The sequence below is a fragment of the Linepithema humile genome, chromosome 1, assembly GCF_040581485.1.
Source record: "Linepithema humile isolate Giens D197 chromosome 1, Lhum_UNIL_v1.0, whole genome shotgun sequence".
In the NCBI taxonomy this organism is placed as follows: Eukaryota; Metazoa; Arthropoda; class Insecta; order Hymenoptera; family Formicidae; genus Linepithema; species Linepithema humile.
In genome coordinates, this window is record NC_090128.1 from 26904396 (window position 1) to 26926688 (window position 22293).

General features: G+C 47.1%; 1 protein-coding gene across 5 annotated transcripts in view; it reads left to right on the forward strand.

Moving 5' to 3' along the window:
* The window catches only part of LOC105668540 (discoidin domain-containing receptor 2-like), a 190689-nt gene that overhangs the window by 150664 nt on the left and 17732 nt on the right, over positions 1-22293 (forward strand). For 3 of the 5 annotated variants that reach the window (XM_012360979.2, XM_012360978.2, XM_012360981.2), the window contains 2 exons: positions 3702-3751; positions 14317-14444. In XM_012360979.2, the coding sequence (XP_012216402.1) occupies positions 3702-3751; positions 14317-14444 (178 nt within the window). Of the gene's footprint in view, positions 1-3701; positions 3752-14316; positions 14445-19654; positions 19828-22293 lie in introns of those variants that run through there. The other 2 variants (XM_067348012.1, XM_012360983.2) reach the window with 2 other exon arrangements.

Sequence of the window (22293 nt, forward strand, 5' to 3'; positions counted from 1 at the left end):
TTCGCTCGAATGCCCGTCATTCACCGACGTATATACCGTTGCCGTAAGGCACGACGGCGCTATACACGTTCCTGAATCGAGGCATTGTTCCGTACGAGCATACATGCCTGTACATATATATCGAGCTATGTACGTACCGGCACTCATACGGGACGCTTTGAAAAAAAAGGCTACTATCGCTACTTTTTCGGACATCGCGAGCCTTTTAATTGCCGGGGTAAATAGCGGGAATCCACACGCGTCGTAATACGATCGCGTTGTACTACGCGATGGATTATCCGGCACGCAATTTCAGCACTTAACCGCTATTAGCGTAATCGCTGGATTAATATTTAGATACATTGCGTTTCATCTTAACTATCATTATGCGAGATCGCTGTATCGCTCGCGCTCCGTCGGGGTCGATGATAATGACATTAACCTTAGCGTGTGCGCCGCGCGAGCTCACGGACGATTCGTGCGGACGTACACATTCATTTATTCCATACGAATATTCGATAGCGCGCCAACGTGACGCGACGCGACGATTCCGCACGCTGATCCCCCGCGACGCGAATCGTTGCGTGTCGACGGCCCATTGTTATGGCAATGAGCGTTTCAGCTTTTATCTACCAATTCTGAAGCGTATGGGCAAATTGGGCTGCTAATCCCAATGCGCGTTTCATCGTGCAATTTCCCCGAAACGTTATTCGGGAAATCGCTTGCGTATAAGGCTGATAGAAAATTTTGACCGGGACTTCTCTCGCTCGCGTATAATTTCGTCGGGCTCTCGTCACGGATACTTTCGTGACTTGGGGCAAACGCGCACTCGCCTATCGAATTGCACATCGCGACCACGCAATATCACATAATTGGAATTAAACGTAGTAATCACGATAATTACGCGTCACGAGCCCGTGTCCAGACGTCTGCTTATTTTCCGCGAACCCCCCGCCGCTATCCCAAGCGATTAGACTCGCGATCCGTTCTAAGAGCAATCAAAACGGATAACGCGTTACCGCGAACGAGACAATTCTGCGAGATGAAGAAATAACACTCGTAGATACGCGTTTTCTCGGAGAAAAGTCTGATTAAACGCTCCCGGAAATGGGATTCATAGGTAAAGACAATATCCATCGTCGCAGACCGGATAACACGCTCAGTTCACGGAGTTGTTTACACGAGGGCCAAAACTCGCCCGAGACCCCGAGAGCGGGAGGAAAGAAACTAAGAGTCCCACTCGAGAAGATGAAGCGCAATGTCCTCTGGCTCTCTGTACTTCTGTTTGCCCTCTTCTCCCTTTGACTCCATCGTCGCGATCTCTCCTCCTCGTCACTCGCCCGTGGAAAAGAAGAATGGCCGCGGGGCGGAGGGGCGCCGGGAGCGAGACTAGCAGACTGCTGCAGAAAACACCGGTTATACGAGGCAGCGCGCTTCTAATCTGGTTTAACTTGTTTACCAGCCCTTCGATAAAGGAGCAATGCAATCCGCGCGCGAGCGCGCGAATTTCACGTCGGCCTCCTCTCGCACCGTCTGAAATCTGACTTGAAATTTATTACGGCGGTAAATATAGAGGCGGTTGGTGGGTGGGATTTTCTCTCTTCGGTATAGAGAAGGAGGGCGGTTTGGCGTTAGAGAGAAGGAGGGCACCGGCGTTCAGGGAGGAGAAGGTTAAACCGCAGCACGCCCTGTACTTGTAACACACGGGGCCGGTTTTCACCGAGGTTTTTCGAAGGCCCGTTGAAAGTCTCGGTCGAGACGCTGCCGGCCGTCTTTCTGTGACTGCCGTTCGAGGTCGCGTAAACCGCTGCGAGAACGACGACGACAAAGAAGAAGAAGAAGAAGAAGGCGGCGACGCCGACGGTGTCGGTGTCGGTGTCGCAAGATCCGTTTTAACGAGACTGCTCGAGGGGGATTCATTGAGACGCCGGCTGCTTCTTCGACGGCCACGTGACTCCTCTTCCATTCTTTCTCTCCCTTCTTTTATAGCCCGGCGTTTTATTATTCGCCTCTTACTCCCTTCTTTTACTCCGTCTGCCGCGTCCTCCGCGCGCCCTTACCGTCGAACAACCTTCATTTTCTTCTTCCCCGAATTCTCGGCATTATTCAGCGGGCGCACGTCCCTCATCGAGGATGCACGCACGTACTCACTACCTGCTACGGCTACAACCGACGACGACGGTGACGACGGCGACAACGACGTCGTCGTCGTCGTGAAGATCGTTGAAATCCGCAATAAAAACTTCTCGCTATCGAAGCCAATTGATTGTACAAATGCACTTTAGCTATATTGCGGTGCGAGTTACGTGTTTTCTCTGGAAAAAATACGTGAAACAATTTTAACCAAAAGTATATTCGATCTTTCACACATTTTTAATTCTTGGCATTTGATAAATTTTTTATGTCGTAATGGATTAAATTTGTCAATTATTGATATACAATATAATGTGAGAAATTTGTACAATCAGAGGGTAACTTTTTCTAGCCGCGCTATTGTACAATGTGTTTTCGCGAAGCATAGAATGTAACTTAATGAAGTGTTAATTGACAGTGATTCAAAATTACTGACGCGTGCCGATAATATCGGCGAATATGAATGGAATCGTCGTTGGAACGCAATTTTCATTTACTGCTAAAACGCGCGTACGGGATTACGTATTCGCGATAGCATCTCGTTAAAAGCACGCGGAACGCTCGTGAAAAGCTATCGTTATAAAGTGCTCGTCGTAACAGATACGGCCGTCCAATCGAAATTTTGATTACGCGCGCATTATTGCACGTTGCATTATAAGCTTTAATCACTGTAATTACTTATAGCATGTAATTAAGCACAGTTTATTGCACTCGCGCTGACGAGCGGTCCGATGAAACTCGCTCGTTGACGCGTGACGGTGCAAATTTCGTCCGTCGGGGGCGGGCACGCATAATGAAACTTGGAGTCACAATTCTGTCGAATCAAAGTCGGACTAATTGTCAACATTATTTCGTTGCGCAGGAAATCGGCGGTTTCATTACGCGCTGTTTATTGTCGTGCCGCACGCGCGCCGGGATAAATATTTGTTAAAGTCCACTCGCGAAAGACTTTTGATGTCATCTATTGTTTCACGTGATCCATCACGAAATTACGTTAAAGTAATACGCCATTCGTGTGCATTACCCTCGTTAAAACGATCCCGGGCATCTATATCACGGCGCGGCGAAACGCTGCAAGATACACTTTGCGCAGGCCCACGTGTGACTTTGCCGGACATGTTTGCGCGCGTTAATGAACGGTTTCTACCGAAAGGTTATATACATGCCGACCCATTCCTCAACGCCCCTGTCCGTTCTTTATGGGGTTGGTACGTTGTAACGAGCTCCCGTGCTCCGCCGTTCTTCTCTCATTAAAACGTCGGCCGACGTCTTATTGTACGTCGTATTATTATCATTACCGCGCGATGGGACATGCAAGCTGCGCCCACGCGTGGCGTACAATCGGGCGGATCAGCGTTATGTTAATATTGCAATCGTAAATGTCCATTTTAAACTCGTGTCTCTCGAGAAATTACAATGCCCGGAGGAAGTTAGACATACATCCTACATAAAATTCGAAACAATGCATGTTCGGATAATTTTTTTTTCTCGGAATTTAACACGGAAATTATTTCGATCGTAATGCGATCGTGCGACTGCGCGGCGGTCTGTGAACATTAAGGCTAATAACGATTATTTTTCCGTCACAGGTGAGTCAACTGGGACAGTCACGCGCACGGAACCGGAAGCTGTTGAAACGGTAAGTTCAATTAGGAATAATTATGCGATATGGCGTCGTTTAGTTAGTTGTACATTTCGTGCGTGTCGCGGAAATTAAACCGCGATAGACCCGGATTCGGCGCGCGCGCCGGGCTCAACGAGCCCGGAACACGCACAAAGGCGCAGTAACATTCCGAATGAAACGCGCCTCGTACATCCTCCCTTTGTATATTTTTTTTACCGACATGCACGATGCCAGGCGTGTTTGATTGTCGACGAAAGACGTCCGGGCGATGACTGCTCCAGGCCCGCGTACGGGTGCCCTCGGACTCCCGGGAGGGATCCCTCCTTCCTACGGAGTAAACTGTTTTCTTAGGCACTCGGGACTCTTCAAAAATTCCTAAATATTTACCCGAGTGGAGGACTCCCAGACGGACGACACTTAAACGGTATTCTCTGAGCGCAGGATACACGAAGACGAGCTTAAGCCCCCCCTGAAGGACGGATTAGAGCCTCTCCTACGCGTTTCTTTCTCGCTCTCTCATTTCCTCGCTCCTCTCCGTTTTTCCTTCAGCGTCTCTCTGTCTCCCTTCCGTCCCTCTCGCCCCACCGCGTCCCTGAGATCCGTGCAGAATTCGCGCTGAGGGAAATCATTCTTTGAATTGTAAGTCGAGCGTGAGTTCTCTAAGTGTATACATCATAAGGTGATAAAGCGCGGGATTTGTCATTGGAAAATGGAGATCCTCTCCGCGAGCGCGCACGCTACGCACACATTGAAATACGATGAATTATATATGAATGGATATTACGTAAAACTTTCGATGAAAGTATAGCGATTATTCGATTTTCATCTCAAAAACCGCTTCGCGTCATATTTTGTCGTCGTTTCTCAAGCGCGTTATTCGTTCGGGTTTGCGATTATTATTTCTCCGTGTAATTGAGTTGTTTGTTGAGAGCAAAAGTCCGGGGTAGTTTCTTCAATCGCGAGAGTTTTCTTGCGATTTGACATGACTCCGCGGCGACCTACCGATCCACTTTGCCATAAATAACGTCGAAAACTTTGGTTATTCTTTAAAGGTCGAAGTACTTCTTCCGAACGTTTTTATCACCATCAATCACAAAAACTTCACGTTGTGTCCTTTTTCGTACGACGAAATTAGTCGGCGACCTACAATTGCCAGTTATCTTATTGTTTGTCATAAATATTTAACGCGGCCGCTCTCGCTCGGTCTCTCCGGCGAGGCGAGAACTTTCGAAACTCGAGAATACAAAACTACTCGGCGATCGAATGAGTGTCGCAAATCGAGCGTTCGTCGATGGACGTTTTCGTACACGTGTGAAAGGCTGCCGTGTTCGGCAGACTCGTCTTCTAAACAGTCGGTGAAAGGTCGGTCCGTTACGGCGTGTGCGGATGCGATTCCACAGTTTCCCTTGACTTTTTTCGAGCTGGTTTCAGGCGTCGCCTCGATGCAAAAGCATTCTCTTGTTCGAAGTTTCCGTGTCTCCACCCACCGATTTCTGTCGCAGTCGCGCTCTCTCCGTCTGAGAGCTTCGAAAACTTTCGGTTCCGAATACCAGGCTGCATTAAACATGAATAAACGATTTATGAGAACAGAACGGCTGCAACGGGCTGGTGAAGGGCTGACGTGAGGCGCGACGGGACGAGACTGGTCCTGATAAAACCAGCGCGACGGTATCGTACGCGGGGTCTCGCCGATCTTCCTCGTGCGTACGCGTGATCTCGATCCACCTTGTTATTCGCTGATAATTAATAATCGCCTGCAACCGACTACACACGCCGCCAAGCTCCAGGCCGCCTATCTGCTTTGTCATCGCTCCGCATAATAACTCTTCGACGATTGGCGAGTACGAGCTAGACATTCGCCTCGTGGTGCAAATAACAGATTAACCCTTTCGGCCATTCCGCTTCTTGGAACCTTTGATTTTCATCCGGCCAGATCGACCGCGCGGCAGCGGGCGAAATGAAACGAGCCGGAGTGTTAGACAGCGGCCCCGCAGCCACAAAGTTATCGTAGGGATACGCGATCTCACGTACAAAGCGTAAGACGTGAGGAATTTCTATTCCGAGCGAACGCTGTCCGCCGAGGAGAGAACGCGAATCGTATTTTACCGTGTTCCGATGCGTTATTCCTGGAGTTCAAGCGCGAAAAGCAGCGAGGGAAATATTGTTGAAAAAAAGGGGGGAAAAAAACTAAAAAAAGAATATATTAAACCGCAGGTGTACGACGAGCGGAGGGATAAAAGGATTCAATTGAGCGCGCGAACGCGGCCTCTTTCTCGCGAAACGGGCTCGACGGAAACTTCGGGGCTTCAAAGCGATCTCATTTCATGCGCTCGCGAAGTTGGCTCCGCCGCGGATTGCCGCAGGCTAATTTGCGAGCGTCAGCTGCGTATTTCTGCAACTATTCTGAGTTCCTCGCGGCGTTAAGCCGCAGACGGTGGACGTTAAAAACGACCGATACCGAAACGCGATATCGCGCTTTTTTCCCCCTTCTCTCGTGTACGTATAACCTCGGTTACTTCTCGCCGTCTGCGGAATAATTAATCCGCGCGCTCGTAAAACTCGTCGCCGGGGACAACAAAACCGGGCGCGACGGTTCGCGTTCTTTTACGATTCACTGAAAAAGGTATGTGTCTCCGCGCTCTAGCGTGGCGTCGCGCAGGGTAGTTCTAGCATCGAGCGCTCTCGTCGCATAATCTAATCAGCACATTAACAGGACGATAACGTCCACGACACGAGTAACGATCTTTTCACGTGTGCTAAGGTTCAAACGCCTGTATTTGACGCATCCGGCGTCGTCCGGCGCGATGTTTTGCTCGCATAAGTGCGAAACGGCGTGAATTGCGACCGGTCATTAATTTTATTCTGCAAGATTTTCGAATAAATATTCCATGCCCAATGGATTAAACTCCTATCGTAAAATCGACAAACGTAAATAGAAAGAGCAATGCCGTCTCATTAATTTATGCCTGTTCACCGAGAAAGTCATTATTAAGTGCTGAAAGCGTGACATGATATTTCGATAAAGTCGTGTCAATGTCAAGGCTAAAAATTTGACGCATTAGCTATAGAAATTTTGGAACAAAATTATGACTACATTAGCCGTACCATTCCAAAGTTAAATTATGACGTCACTATTTCCAAAGTTCTGCGCGTAGTTTGGACGTTACTATCTATAGATCATTCCGTACAGAGCGAAAAAGTTTAACGACCTTTCCACCAGGCAGCATCGCTCGCCGAGTGCCACTCCAGAAGTAATTTTACATGCCAATATTTTATCTCAGTTACGACCATCACTTGGCTATCGACTCGTGACATCGTTTGCGCTCGAGTGGTACCTATTGCCAATAGAATAGCAATAGGTACCGCTCTCCTATGCCCTTTGTCAAATGAAGTGCTATCGAATCCTGATACTGCCGACTCCGCTTCGACGAGCACGAGCCAAGTTTGAACCGGGTCATTACCGCTCTTTCGTTCCAATTGCACCATCACCGGCGCGCCGTTACATGAGAAACTGGCTGAAATCTGCATAGTCAGGTAAAGAAGCCGAAAGCGCCGCTTCAATAATATCGACGAGTTCCACATTTGCCTGTTACATCACAAACGTATCGAACAAAGGGAATGTGTTTCTGACTTAACGAAGTCTAAAGAAAGGTGAATGTCTTGTAAGTAGAATAAAAAAAAAGAGAGGTAAAATTAATAAAATAATAATACTACATGCTTCTTTGCGATCGTTAGCCCGAACGGCAGACAGACTGACATGAAAATTTCAATTGATTTTGCCTATATAGAGGTAGTTATCGTCGCCGTGGGGAGTCACGAGTGAAATATTTAACGACTCGATTGTTCATTCGTCTGGCGCGTGCCAAACAAACATAAAGCGGTCTCTTTCCCGGTATCGCGGAAAAAAAATTGGCCGTGGAATTGATAGCGGTACGCTCGCGAAGCAATCGCGCGTTCCCCCCCTCCCCTCCCCCGCCGAATCGGACGCGCGCCTGTGAGATTCGCGCACAGGCAGAAAGGCTGAAAGGTGCGAGCGCGCTTCGAGGATATCGACGTTCGCTCTTGTCTCGTCGGGTTATCCCCTCGCGCGCGGAAAAGGATAAAGGAAAGCCGAAGAGTTCCGACGCGACTCGGAGGAAGAGAAACGGCGCGCGCTTCGGCAGCGAGTGCATTTCACTTGTTCGGAACATAAACTGGAACGGTAGACGTGCCGGTATGAAAATTTCAATCGGCCGGGGTGAAGTGTCGGCGGCGTGTAGCGCGCGTAGCGTCGAGGAGGCGGCGTCGGTGAAGGTGGAAGACTGGAGAGTAGTGGCGGAGACTCAGGTGGAAGTGCAGGTGAAGGCGGCGGAGGGAGGAAGAATGAGGAGGAGGGTAGAGTGGTTCTGGACCGTGTGGGTTATGCTCGCCGTCTCCGTCGCTCCCCCGTCGCTTCACGCCGCTACCCACAGTCCCTCTTCGTCTCTCTCCCTCCTGCCGGCGTGCGAGGCCCTAGCCCGCGGCGAACTGCATAATTCATGGCCCTGCTACACACCGACCGCGTCTCCCCGGCGGACCCTCTTCCAGAGGGCCGCCGCCACCCGACCCTCCCTTACCTTACCACCACCTTCTGTGCTTCAACCTCCTTCTCCTTCCTTAGTCGCGTGCATTGTACGTCACCATGTATGTGCGTGTGCTCGCTAGCCCTGTACGAAAGAATGTGTGTGTGTGTGTGTGTGTGTGTGTGTGTGTGTGTGTGTGTGTATGTGTGTGTTTGTGTGTGCACGACGCGGATAAAGTTGGCCCTACGACGAGGTATATATACGCGCGTTCCTAACCCCGTGCACCACCGCGCAGAATGTAGGCGAATATTTTGGCTGAGTTATGGGCGGCAACCCCCCGTTGAGGTAGCGCGGACCTAACGAGAGGAACGCTACAGGCGCTTCGACCGCTCTCGATCGCGTCGGAATACCTTCGCGCTGACGGGGAACAAGATTCGAAGGATCAGAATAATGGATTTTTACGAGACCACTGTCAGTTCGAACAGTTTTACGCGTGCCGCCTCGCCTTTATAGACTTTGGATTCCACGCCTCTTCCCCTGCATTCTTGTCTTCGCAAGCCGCGACGTCGCATGCGGCGAACACTGACCCTTTCTACGGCGATAAAACATCACTTTTCAACCGGAAACATTGATGTAATTATAGAGTTCGCGAAAAGACAAAACGCAAGACACAACGTTAATCTTCGCTCTAGTGTTTTGCTATTCGTGAATTTTCTTTTCTAATTCGGGCTTGTGGAATATGTACTGCTTCATACCGGTTGGGATTGTGGCGGAATGAAATACTAGGGTATAAATTTCAAACGCTTAATGCCATGTGAAATATATATCAGTGATGCGGATCCTGCATTTAGATAGAATGATATATTTTAAAGAGAGAGAGTGCTTGAATAATAATTCCGCTATTTTCAAACATGCAAAACGTACCAAATAATCGTGTGTTTCTAAGAAGAAACTACATCTTTTATAGCAGTAATAATCTTGGAAAGATATTTTTTATAAAACATTTTAGATATCCTTATTGTTGGATATTATCTTGCCTCGCTATTTCTTCTTTGAAACTGATTGTGAGTAAAATTTTGTCTCCTAGTGTCTGCCGGCTTTCAAATATTATCTTTAATTATTTCTTTTGAAACACTATTTATCTTTCATATTAAATTCTTGTTATTTTTAATTCTAAAAAATCATAAATTTTAACATTTCCTTGATCTTTTTTTTACATGTTTAATAGAATTAAAAAACATATCCTTTACGATTGTTTTTAATCATACTTTAATTAGTAATCATTAGTGTAAGTTAGATGATCCTCGAACTACCTTGAACGCGGCAAATAGATAATCGCGGTGTCACCGTTAAAGTCCATTGTACTAGTCGCCGATAGCATTCTCGCACTTGGAGTGCGACTTCAATCCGCGCATGTACACCAATCGGAAGACAAAGTGTGCACCCGAAGCCACGAGACTGCACGAAATTAATACGGAACCGGCTTTAATCTACGAACGTACCGCAGTTCGGAGCGCAGGAAAGGCGGTGGGACGAGATGCAGATATCCCGAGGCACGGCCAGGAGCCGCAAGTCGTTTTCTCGTCGTCCTACCAGAGAAGCGTACCGGTTCTTGCGCTGAATAAATGGGAGATGCTCTGCCATCTTGGGTTCCCATCGCTCGCGCCAGAAGATAAACATCAGCAGCAGCAACAGCAGCAACTGCAGCAGCAGCCACAGCACCAACTGCACCCGGTAGCCAGAGGGACCCTCGTAATTAGCCAAGCTTGCGTGTCTCTTCTTTTTCTCGCGTTAGAAACGCCGCTTCGAAGGTCCACGCTGTTTGATGGTGCGTCTATTTATGAACCGTTCGCGAATCGATCAAAAGCTCTTTGAGGATCGGCCGGATGACCGAACGATTTCAGAAGAGTTGCCGTGCGGATCTCAGACGAAAATAAGTCAGCGGAAGGAGATACGGATCACCGTTAACTTTTGCGCTTCGAGCGGAAAATATTGGAATATCAAAGAACCGAGACTTATTACGTAACTTTGTGAATTAATAAGATTTGGGTAATAAATTACGTATTGCTGGCAAAGTTTAAAGTTTCGTCAAAAGATGAATCGAAGCCTTGATAAATTCAGAGAAAGACGTTAACTCCTTCAAATGATAAAGTTTCAGTGGGGGGCAAAAAAGTCACCGTGAATAGTAATAAAAGAAGACGCAAATATCAGAACATTTTGATTTTAATTATATTTAGTTTAAATTTTCAATGAAACTATAAAAGATATTATGTTTCTGTTTGAAAAGAAGCAAAAATCAATAAAATACTTTATGTAATTCGGAAAGCAATGCAAAAATTGAAAATATTTCCTTCAAATGTTTCATCATTATTTTAAATTTATCGTTCTCTTGCATCTTTCTTATCTTCGCGTTGTCTTATTGAAACGATGATGTAAATGCCGCCTCCTAATTTCTTTCGCGTCGGCGACCGCGTCCTCGCGAGAGGGTCTACAAAAATAAGTCGCGGCGCGCCCCGGCAATTACGCGAGGACGACTTCGTCGAGTTTTAATTTGCCTGCGCGAGAGCTCTCGAGACCGCCGCACGTTCGCAGTGCTTTCCACGAATTTGCGCGCAAATTTATGCGCCCGAACGATGGAAACAGCGTTCAAAAGAGCACCATGTCTACCTCTCCTACGCCCACCGTAAATCTCGCCGACTTGCGCGTTTCTTCACGAAAAAGAGGAAAGCCACTTTGAACGCAAATTTCTTGGTTGGAATTTCTTATTTTGCAATATGCGGTTTTATTATCCGTGAATACAAGATTTGCGACTTGAAAAACGTTTAGCAAAGTTACATTCATTAAGGCACACTGTTTTGGATATCGATACGCAAGCGCCGTTGTCGAGAAAACGAAATTTTCCCGAAAATGTGAATATTTTTAGCAAATTTTGCTGGATTAAGTTTTTATTAGCTTCTCGAAGATCTCGTTTTGCACCTCTCGCGCCGCTTCACAAGCAGAAAGCCTTGTACATGTATATGCAGAAATTTTACTTCCCAGTTCCCGAACTCTCTTTTTTCTCTACGTCGTCGAAAACTTCTCGACGAGAAAATGACGCGTTTTCCGCCGCGGCTAAGGCCGTTCGCGAGCAGCAGGCCGCGCTCGGATGCGAATTTTTCGCCTGAATTCGAGAGTTCGTCGACGAACGGCGTTTAACGATCCGGAAACGTTGTAAGTGTGGGGATTAAAGCGTGTATTCGTACACGTAGCCGTGTGAACCTGTGCAGCAGCACTTTCCGTCCTCTTCTACTCATTCACACCCTCTTCAGAATGACACGTTGGGAACGGAGCCAAGCCGATTCTAGAATGTGCTATAGGAATTCTCCAAAATGGGAATACTTCTGCCGGCTTTTAATTTAAGTTTGAATTTCAAGGAAAATAATTATCTAGCCTAGTAGCGCGAAACACAGGCAGCTTTTTGAGAATCAATTAAAGTGCACGCGCATTTTCAGCGTATTAAAATGAAAGCTACGAATCGTGTGGAAACGAACGGAAGTCACTATGTAATATAGAAAATCCCGCCCCGGATTAATGTTGAAATTGTTACATTCGATATGAGCTTAATGAAAGTGCTGAGCTTAGAAAAATCCGCTGTTACAAGTTTACGCTCTGCACATACACCGAGCGTAATCGGAGCGGCATGATTGATTCACTGATTCGCTGAACAAATTCATGTGCATCCACTCGTAAAATACACTCGCGAGCCGTGCAGGGCAGGTGTAGCTTTATCTAGACCCCCATCATTCACGTTAATTCCACTTAAGCACCGATGCACCTGGCTCGCGAGCTCAACGTGACGAGCGCGCAATGCACTCGGCAAAAATGAAGAGACGAATGCCGTGTAAATCGAGCATTCGGTGCGCGCACAAGGGCACCTTATGCAGCGGCGCACAGTGGAACCGAGTGGCCGAACGCGACGGTTCGAGCGAATGAAAGATAGCAGTGTGCGCATTGTAGAAAGCTGGAACAAACGGGACAGTAAATTCATATGATTTCTTCGTCCTCAAGCGGGGCCTGGCTTACTTGGCCGTTACACCGGCGCCGGTCTGTTTGTATTGGCATAACTGCTAAAGATAATCTATAGAGAATTTAATTCGCGAAAGGAATTGTAGTCGTTTATCGTGCACGTTAAATCCGTGTTCTTCTTCAAAATGATAATTGTTTAAAAAATTTGACGGCTGGGAGAGCTCAAAAGAATATTAATAAACGCGCAACATTCGCCTCGGGCAAAAAATGTATATCAATTCAGATAATGTGAACATAATCAACTCTGTATAATTACGAGGAAATAATTAGCCCCCTCTGAAGTATGCCCGCGGGATATAAAGAACTCGGCATTCTCATCCAAGTAAGATTGTGCGAAACACGGGTCGATGGTGCAATTAGCTCACAGGAGTGCGCGAACGGCTCATTTTCCGTATAATTTTTATCGTCAATACATTACGCTTAGTGTGCTTAATGTAATCTGAAATGAGAAATACATTTGAAATGTTATCCGAACTGACGCGGTCGCTGCAGGGAACGTATCTCGCGACGGCGATAGCATGAATGCTGCATTAGAGCGCGCGTGCATGTACGAGATTATCCTTCGGGCCTAATGATTAATTGTACGTCACGATTGATCTAATCATCAGTTCAGAAACGAATGCCGTACCGCGGATCACAATCGATCGAGCGAGCCGGGCGGTTAGAGGTTGCCTGCACTCTATGACCTTAATTACTATGTCGACTAATCGATCGCGCGCATTGTGATCCTACTATGCTCGACACGGGTACCGGCATACGCAACCATTTCACGCTGAATGGTGTCTTAATTGTCGGTCGGATAATCCGATTCCAGCCACTTAATCGATTATGCTCGTCCATGGAGCCGTCGCAATCGTATTTGCGAATTCTCCAATTGCGGATTGGCTATTTATCGACAGCAATACACGGATCTCTATTCAGATGATTAGACACAAATTAGATACAGGATACTGCAGCTTTTTTTCTCCTCGAACAAGATAATTATAATAAGATTCGTGGGAAAGCAAAACATAACGCCAACACAAACCATAAAATTGGGTTTTCGTTTTAGCGCGAGACTCATTAAACGAATCAACCTTTCTTGAAAGCCATTAACGTGAAGAAATCAGATCTCGAATTAAAGAAATGTATCTATTTGTCACCGATTACGAGCGTTCCGCTGGATCGCGGCCGCGATAAATTTCCGAAATCCTCGCGATCGTAGCGCGATATAAAACGCCGGCAGCCGCGTCTGTCGTCACAGATATTTTCGGTCGTGAAATAACGAGTTGCAGCGAAGGGGTTTTCTAAACCTGGCAGATAAGCATCGGGGAACGGTCGAAGCGGTGTAGTCGAAGAAACCCCCCAGTTAATTAGCCAAAAAGTGAGGCGTCTCGTACGGTCCCCTTTTCTTTTCTACGCGCCACGACGGCACCGCCGTGAATAAAGTACAGTCCCACGATCGTCCCCCGCGAACCCCCCCTCCCGTACGCCCGGACTATCTTCTGGTACTCTCGCCCCCTCGCATACAAGAGAAGAACCAGCCAAAGAGCCCCACGGCGCTCGCCGTGCTTCTTTCTTTCGCTCGCAGCATCCTCGGCGGGGCCTCTCTTTTTCCGTCTCCTTTCCGCGCGCCGAACGGCCGATCCTAATCTCGATAATGACGCGTAATGGCTGCTGGCGTGAATGTAGCTCTTTGTCCGTGGCTCCTGTACCGGTCGTATATCTGTCCGATTCGAGAACCGCGCCATTTCACCCCGGCGAAAAGCACGGGGAGGCCGAAACGGCCGTTTCCAGGCTCTTTTTCTACGTCCAACGTCGCGTCCCCCTCGCAACCCCCCTTCGCCCTTGTCTCCTTCCAGCTTTCTCTCTCCTGTGCCAATCTCTATGCCTGGCAAGACGCCTTCCCGGGAATTACGCTTAATCACTCTTCTGTATAACGTCGGGATCAGTGAGCTGTGTGTGATCTTTTTTTTCGGGACTTTATTTTTGCAGGAGCGGTTATGAGAGTTCGATGACCACGAGCCCGCGGACCATCGACGCTACCATGGACTACCTGCAGACGTGCCTCATCTTTTACCTGCTAATCCTCTGCTTCTGCGGCGGACGTTCCATAGACATATGTGAGTAGACATGTCAATCTAACCAATGGGTCTGTCTCGGTGGGATAGCTTTGGGCTTCGAGCTCGTGGATTTCTCAATCGCCGTTGATGACAGCTTAAATATTAATGACCGGCTCAGTGATCATCAATTATTGCCCAATATTCTTGATATATATGCAAACTGCCTGAAGATACATTTTCTGTTAATTAATTATTTCCAATCATATGAAAAAATATTCCAATCAACCGGCTTATTTTGCATATGTAAATTTTCTTCCGCGTAAAAAATGTTACGTGAATTTTCTCAGAAAATTGCGATATTAAGACACATTCCGCATTTTAAATTACAAGTGATGAAATATAATCGCCTAAGAATCAGATTTATGGGTTGAGATAGCAGTGCATCGTTGGCGATGCGTGATATTTATCGGTCAGTAGCCTCGAGTCGAATCTTTTTTCGAGGAAAATCAGGAGACCGCGGCGGTTGAGCGCGGTAGAAATATGTGTTTACATCCGAGTCCATAATTTTACCCCAAGGTGGGCGCCGCTTCTCCTAGTTTCACCCGATAAAAACAGAAAGGCATCCCGATGCCCTCCCTCGTACCGCATTGCCCTTTGCCTTACATTAAACCTCGGGCACGGTTTCTACTCGGCTTGGTTTCCATCCCATTGACTCCAGCGGCTCGAGCCACCCTCGTGTCAGGTAAACAGGGCGAGAAACTTGCAAAGTATCCGCCAAGAGTTCCGAAGTCAGCCCCGGGAAAGGCTTTTAGGTACTCGTTCGTGAAATCGAGCTCGAAACTTACGTATACGGGACGTATTTCGCACCCGAAGAATTTCTCGAGCAGGACCGAAAGATGGATCGTGATGGTCTCTCGATTCGGTTACACTGCAGCGCGTACCATCATCCTTTTTCCTGGATGAGTAAGTAGATACGAGCTATTATATATATAGAGTGTGTATACGAACGCGTTGAAGTTTCTAAGATGGAGACCTCGCGTGCGCAGAACAAACCTTCCTTACATTGATATTACGTAATTGGAACTTGCGGAGAAGTTAAGACTGGAACTCATAAAAATTCCGCCGTGCAATGAATGTTAAACGAGAGTTACGGGCGGCACGACGAGTCCTTGACAAGTTTATCGTCGACAGAACTATAAACTCTCTAAGTGCATGGTAATCGGCTTATACTTTTGCGATAAATATATCCAACTGCCACTACGGAAACATACTGAATCGAGAAAGGCGACGTTACCATCTAACTGTTGGTACCCGCGTGGTGTACTATTTAACCGCAAAGCCGATACTTGGGCCACCTTTGATCCTGCTTATACTTATACTTGAACGTGTCCGGAGAAGGAAGAAGGGGAAGGTGTAATCCCTGAAAACAACTATACAGCGCAAACTTTCCTAATTAAATTCCATCTGCTTATCAAAGCAGCTCAGCATAATACTTTGAGATAACAAGCGCAACAACACTGATCAAGGCGGTATGATTAAGTACGAGGAAAAAATGCAACTTGCAGTTCAGGCAGTTGGATTCATACAGCCGTTTATCAAGTAATGTGTTAAGCCATAATAAAATCATCAGACCGAATCGTCGCGGCGATAATATCAATCGTTCCGTCCGAGCAACTTTTCAGTCGCGCGTAAAAGTGAGCAGCGGGATACGGTTCGTTTCGGATTTGCTCGACCATACTTAGGAGCCAGTTGAAGATAAAACGTGCGAGGCGTTCGTAGGCGTAGGTGGACCGGCGTGCTCCGCATAAGACAAGTATACCGAGCGAGCAGCGCCGAAATATATAAATAGCACTGCACGAAAGTCGGGAAGGAGGCCGAAGGGGAGACGATCGAGTTCCGCTCCCCCGCGGTGACCGAACTTGTACATTGAACCGCATTGGTGAATTCGCGGTCGTGTTAAGCGAGCCGGTCAGCCGTTGCCGGGCCGAAGGACGGTTGCGGGGGAGCACTGGAAGGGGTCGCTGAGCAGTTAAAGCGCGCATAAATTGCAATGTTAATGTTGCCGGCGATACATAAACATGTTGCACGTCGGTCGGATTGCGGTGTCTGCGCGTGCTGCGCACCCTCTAGATGCCCGGTTCATCTGCGTGCATGCCTACGTGCATGCGTGCGTGCGCGCGCGCATACGTGCGTGCGTGCATGCGGACGAACGCGCTTGGTTTCCGTGTGAGGACGATCGGCACTGCGCCGGGGGTGCGTGTAGACGCGTGCCTAGACGGGAGAAGCCATTGCGCGTGTATTAACACGCGCCCACGCATTCGCGTCGGTGTTGCGTAATTGCGAGACAACGTGAGAGTGTGTGCGCGCACGAGCGCGACGAGTATGCTGGCGTCGGTGCGATAGGATAGGTAATTGTACAGATGCGTCATCCGGGAGAGACGTGTGTGTCTGACGTAGCGAAATTTAACGCACGTGACACATGTGACGGACGATCACTTTTTTGCATCTCTGCGCGAGGCGCGTTATTAGCGGCTACTACGATAGCGTAGCTAATGATGAAGCGGAGGGCTTGGACGTGGCCATATGTTTGCATCTCTAAATAAATAACGAGAATATTAATTAGGTGTGATTATGCGAATGCATTATATTATTTTTATTTTCATAGTTTTATACAATGCAAATTAAGAATTTGATATAGTGATAAATTCAAGATTTTAATAATTATAAATTAATGTATGTAGATGCGTGATAAAACAAACGCGTTTCTAATGATAATGCGAAAGCACGCCTGTGTGTGCGTGTGCGTGTGTTCGTCGCATCGAGAATACATCGAAGGTAGAAATGTGTCCCGGGGAGGAGAAGCGTCACGCAATGGAGTTCGCACGCGTTATGACATTGTCAACCCTCCGTTACCCTCTCGGTCCTCAACCCTCCTTTCCAATTATCTACAGATCCATTAGGCCCTAGCGTGATGGTGACGAAATTATTACAGGAGTCTTCAACATATTAACATAACAATGCGGCAATTAACACGTTATTACCCTTCGTCCACGGTCTATCGCCAATCTATGCAACAACACGAAGCGTAATAAGAATGTCGCGAATTAGAAAAATCAGTCTCCGAATAAAAATGATATAAAATTCCGGTTGTTTTCAATTTCTATAAAAGTAGTATAAGAAATATAAATTAAAAAACACTAAAAAAATATTATTTATAAATTAATTTAATTAAAGGTATCATTGCGTTATCATTTTTTTGAAAATAAAATTAAGTATCGCAAGCTTATGCTTAAAAAATCTCGAGATTGAACTTGATTCGCGTATCTTTCATCCGGAGAACATAATTGAAACAAATGTCCTGCACATCACGTCCTGCGCGGATTAGCGGATTATTTGTGCAGTCACCTATGCGAGCGGACAAATATACTTTCATGGTCGTCGTCCCTTCGCAGATATACTTATCAAAACATAACCCCGGTTATCATTACAACTTGTCATTCCTTTGTGCGCGCTCGGTGCAGCCGTTAATACCGGTTGACAGCTTCTGCGGGGCATGTTTGAAAGGCGCGATTATTCGTATGAACAAAGACACCGCCGACACTTTCTGCACGTGTACGTCGTATGTCTCACGGATATAAAATACTCGCGACGTAAACATTCCCAAGCTGGTACACCGACATCTGTTTCTTACCCTCGCGCCGACTCCGATCTCGTCGCTCGGCTTGATCGCGCGCCAGAACCGACAGTTTACGCTCGCCCGCGTACACGAGCTTCAGATCTCTCTTCGCCCTCTAATGACTCTGGATAAATCGCCTCGAGTGCAATTGACTTAACCCCGACGTCTCGCCGATGGCGTAGCCTTCGGATACGTCGCGGCGAACGTGGATGAATCGGGAGAATCAAGTGGGATCGACACGTTGAAAGGGCGTCAGTTCGGGAGACGTCGAGCGAAATAATCCACGGCTTTCCGCGCCGCCGCCGCCGCCGCCGCCGTCGCGATCGCGGATCTCTATTTTTCGATGATATATCGCATCGCGATCGCTTTGCTTCGACATACACGTGAGCGAAAGCAATTATCGCGAGTCACTGCCGCGTCGCGATAAACTTCTCCGTATCTCATTGCGATCGATCTGAGCGGCGATGAAACCGACGTGCCTCGCGGAATGTATCGAACAACGAGGACGAATCCGAGGGAGAATCTGAGGCATGTCTCGCGCTTGACGTGCTGAAAGGACGTCAACTGTCAGACGTCGACGGCGACGTCGAGTGTAATAATTCCCGACTTTCGGGTTCGTAGGGGCGCCCGCCGTGCAGATCCGTATTTTCATAAGGTCAACCCACGAAAGCAAACACGGCGTGTACGGTATACGAGCACGAAGGGTTCGTGCCCTAAAACCCCTTCGCGCAACTGACATCGGCTGAGACGAAAAAATTAGACGATACGGGCGGTGGACTCGAGAAAGTTTCTTTATCGATCTTTATTTTCTTAACTGATGCGCTTCAAACTTTCTTTCTCTCATTTTCACTTATATGAAGAGGAATTAAAAACTCTTGAATTTTTAACGACTATTTCACGAGTAGGGAGTGTAACATTATATAATTATTATTTTCCATATTTTTTTATTAAATGAAAAAATTCGAAAGAAGGCACAATACTCTTTCACGATTTATTAGTTTCCAAAGACAGAGTTATTAGTAGATATTTCTACGCAGAAACGTCGATATACAGCGTCTGCTTTTCCTCGTGTCTATTAATGTCAGCCGCGTCAGCGAATAAAACTGGTTAGTTTTGATAAATCCAGGCCACGAAGGCACGAATCCCGTATAAAGGGGTTGCACTCCCGACCCTCCGGGGTCTAAGTAACGCACGCAACTCGAGACGGTGATTTCCAGTCCACGCTGGGTAACGCCTAAGGGGGTTGAAGGGTGGAACGGCCGCGTTGTAGAGAAGGATGCACGAACAGTAGGATGGAAGGAGTGAGAAAGGGACCTTGGGGAAGTAGGAGAGACGAAAGGGCCGTGTAAAAGTAGTACTTCCGTTCTGCCAGCCGTCGCGGCGCCAGACGGACGGGCATGCGCGTTTTCGCCGAGGCGAGTTACCTTCCACCTAGAACGAAATGTTTGTTTTCCCTGAAAGAGGCGAAAATGGCTCCCCAGGCCCGACAATACTCGAGGAAACCGCGCCTCGGTCTTCATAGCTCTGCGAAAGGGCGCAGCACGCTGCAGAGGGTAAGCACGAACTTCTTTTAGGGGTCGACGCTCTTACAAACATTCATTCTAATTTCACCGCTGCTCGGAAAACGGGCGCGGCATTGCAGTCGTGAGGGGAAAATCTTGCAGCAGGTGTCCACCTGCTAATTCCGTGAAGCAAACATAACGAACTGTGAGTGCCGTCGCAGTCAGCCGCGCTGAGAAGGCAATTATCATCAACGCACACAGACAAGTAAATAATTTCAAGTCACATTTCGCATGGAACTTAGTCTGAATTAAATCTTGATATTGGGCGCAAAATACACAGGATTCATAATAATATGTCGAATGTGTGTTACAAGAGGCGGCTCGTACATTATGATTAGCCAAGGCGCTTCGACATGAAAAAAAATTAAGTTAATCCTATGATTAGGCGCGAGTCATGATTTATGCGCTAATATCGTAGTGCAATGAGACGGGGAAGTTTAATATGTTTTTCGTGAAAGTCCCGGTGAGTAATTAATTTACATTCGCGCCCGAGGAGAGAAGTGTGCGAGCGAGCGTACCAAAAGCCGACCGCGACTCTCGTGCGCCGTCATTAATAATAATCCCGGAATTAACAAAGGAAGGGCGATGCGAATTATTAAATTCACCGAGATAGAAAAGCCCGTTGTTGGTATCCACCCTCACCACGTTTCTTCTATTTTTCTTCCCTAATTTGCCGAGAGATTCGTTAGTCTTCTATGCAATTTGCTTTACCATTATTATAAAAGCCACGCTAATTACTCGCGCGTTCCTTCAAAAACAGCCGCTATTTTTGACTTCAGCCGGAATGTGAGAACAGCGCGAAATTAGGTGGGACGTGATGTGTATAAATCCGCAACGATGTACGCGCACGGCAGTAAATTATATACTTTAATGCATTTTTTATAAAGGATTATAGAGAGAGAGAGAAAAGTGCTAAGGTTTCCACGTAACGCCAAGTTGTATCGCTAAGGTATATATTAAATTATTAAAGTCAGCCTCACCTAGTAGATAAAGACGTGACTTATGCCGTGTTAAAGGTTAATTCAGAACCATTCTCAGTTGCCTGAAGAAGGAGTGGTTCGCTACTCGAGTGCGACGTGAATGCTTCGCGGGAGAGGACAAACGACGGCGGAGTAGGAGATCTACGTGCTTGTAAAGAGAAGATTTACGATATTGCGCAATTCGTGGATCTCTAACGAATCGCGCAGCCTTCATCGCCGCCTCAACTTGTAGCGTTGTGAGTCCGTCCGATTCAACGCCGAGACATTTCAATTACCATTTCGGTATTTCGAGATCCGCGTGAAATCATTTGTCAACGCGACATGTACGTCGGATAAATATAGGAGAACGTACGAAATGGAGGCGGGCGACGAACGGTATATACACGTTCGCCGAGTTCTTGGACTATCAAGTAACAGCGAGTACGAAAACCAAGCCGGCACTGGATGCACGGCGGAAGAATTTCTCTTGGAATTTATTACGATTTTTCTATTACAATCTACGTCGCCTCGAACGTATTGCGCTCTCTCCTCCAGACGCTGCTTGCTCGTCGACCGTTTCGTGGTTGTCTCGGGTTTCGTGGAGAAGCCGTCTTCTCCGAGGAAAGAAGCGGTTATCAGTTTGACAGTGACGCGGTTAGAACAGGAGAGCGCGAGGCGAGGACGAGCGAGAAGACGAGAGAGAAAGCGCGACGCGGGACGCCGGGGAGGGGTTACGAAGGCATTCAATTTCCCTCTTCTCGCGGATGGAGGGCGGCACACACCCTTCCGTTCGGAGCTGTCACTCCCCGAGAGTTATGGTCGCCGAATGAGTGGCTGGGGCGGGCCAAACGTCGCATAACTTACTTCTTCTTCTTCTTCGCTCGTTCCTGCGCTCTTTTCCAGGATGTCTATAAATACGAGAATCGAACCTGCCTGCCTACCTCCTCAGCTACTTGCAGGCGACGGCGGGGGCCTCTCGTTACCCGCGCGCTGGATGCTGTTCGCCGCGCGCGTCGCATCGGGCACGTAGCCGGAAGGAGCGCGGCGCGAGCACGATCGATCTCCGAGCATCTTCAGATCGCGCAGCTGGGTACCACTGATTATGAGACTTATTTGTCTCAATGCGTTTTTTGCCCCTTTAACTCGAGGCGCTCGGTTCTCGAGTATTTTTAGCTAACACAGAGTTGGCGATGATTACCAGAAATTCCTCTGCGTAATTGCTTCCTCGTCTACCGACGCGGTGAAAGTAAACTAAAACGAAAGGGGAAATGTAGAAATATTATTCTCATTTTTTTTTAAGTATCGTATTCTAAATTCTTTGTCCATCTGAAAAATGCATAATTAAATTTTCCGTTTATTTTTATTCTTACATATGCATTTAGATTTTGAAATGTAATTTATATTGTTCTCTAAAATTTCTGTCGACAAGAAAATATTCCAAGTACATTTGTTGTTTATCGATATACTCTGATAAAATTCTAGATTCGTGACAGATTTTTTAAATAATGGGTTCTGTGATCAGTATAATTTTTTTATATTCTTATCTCAACATAGTATATGTGAAATTTTATTGTAAAAAGGCTCGTTGAAATGCAATTTTTTTGACAAATAGACTTGTTTGTTGTGTCGAGACTCGCTGTCTCGACTTAATAAAATACGATATAAGTTGTGAAAGACTACTTTGCTAAATTTATTTTGTGATAAATTTTGAA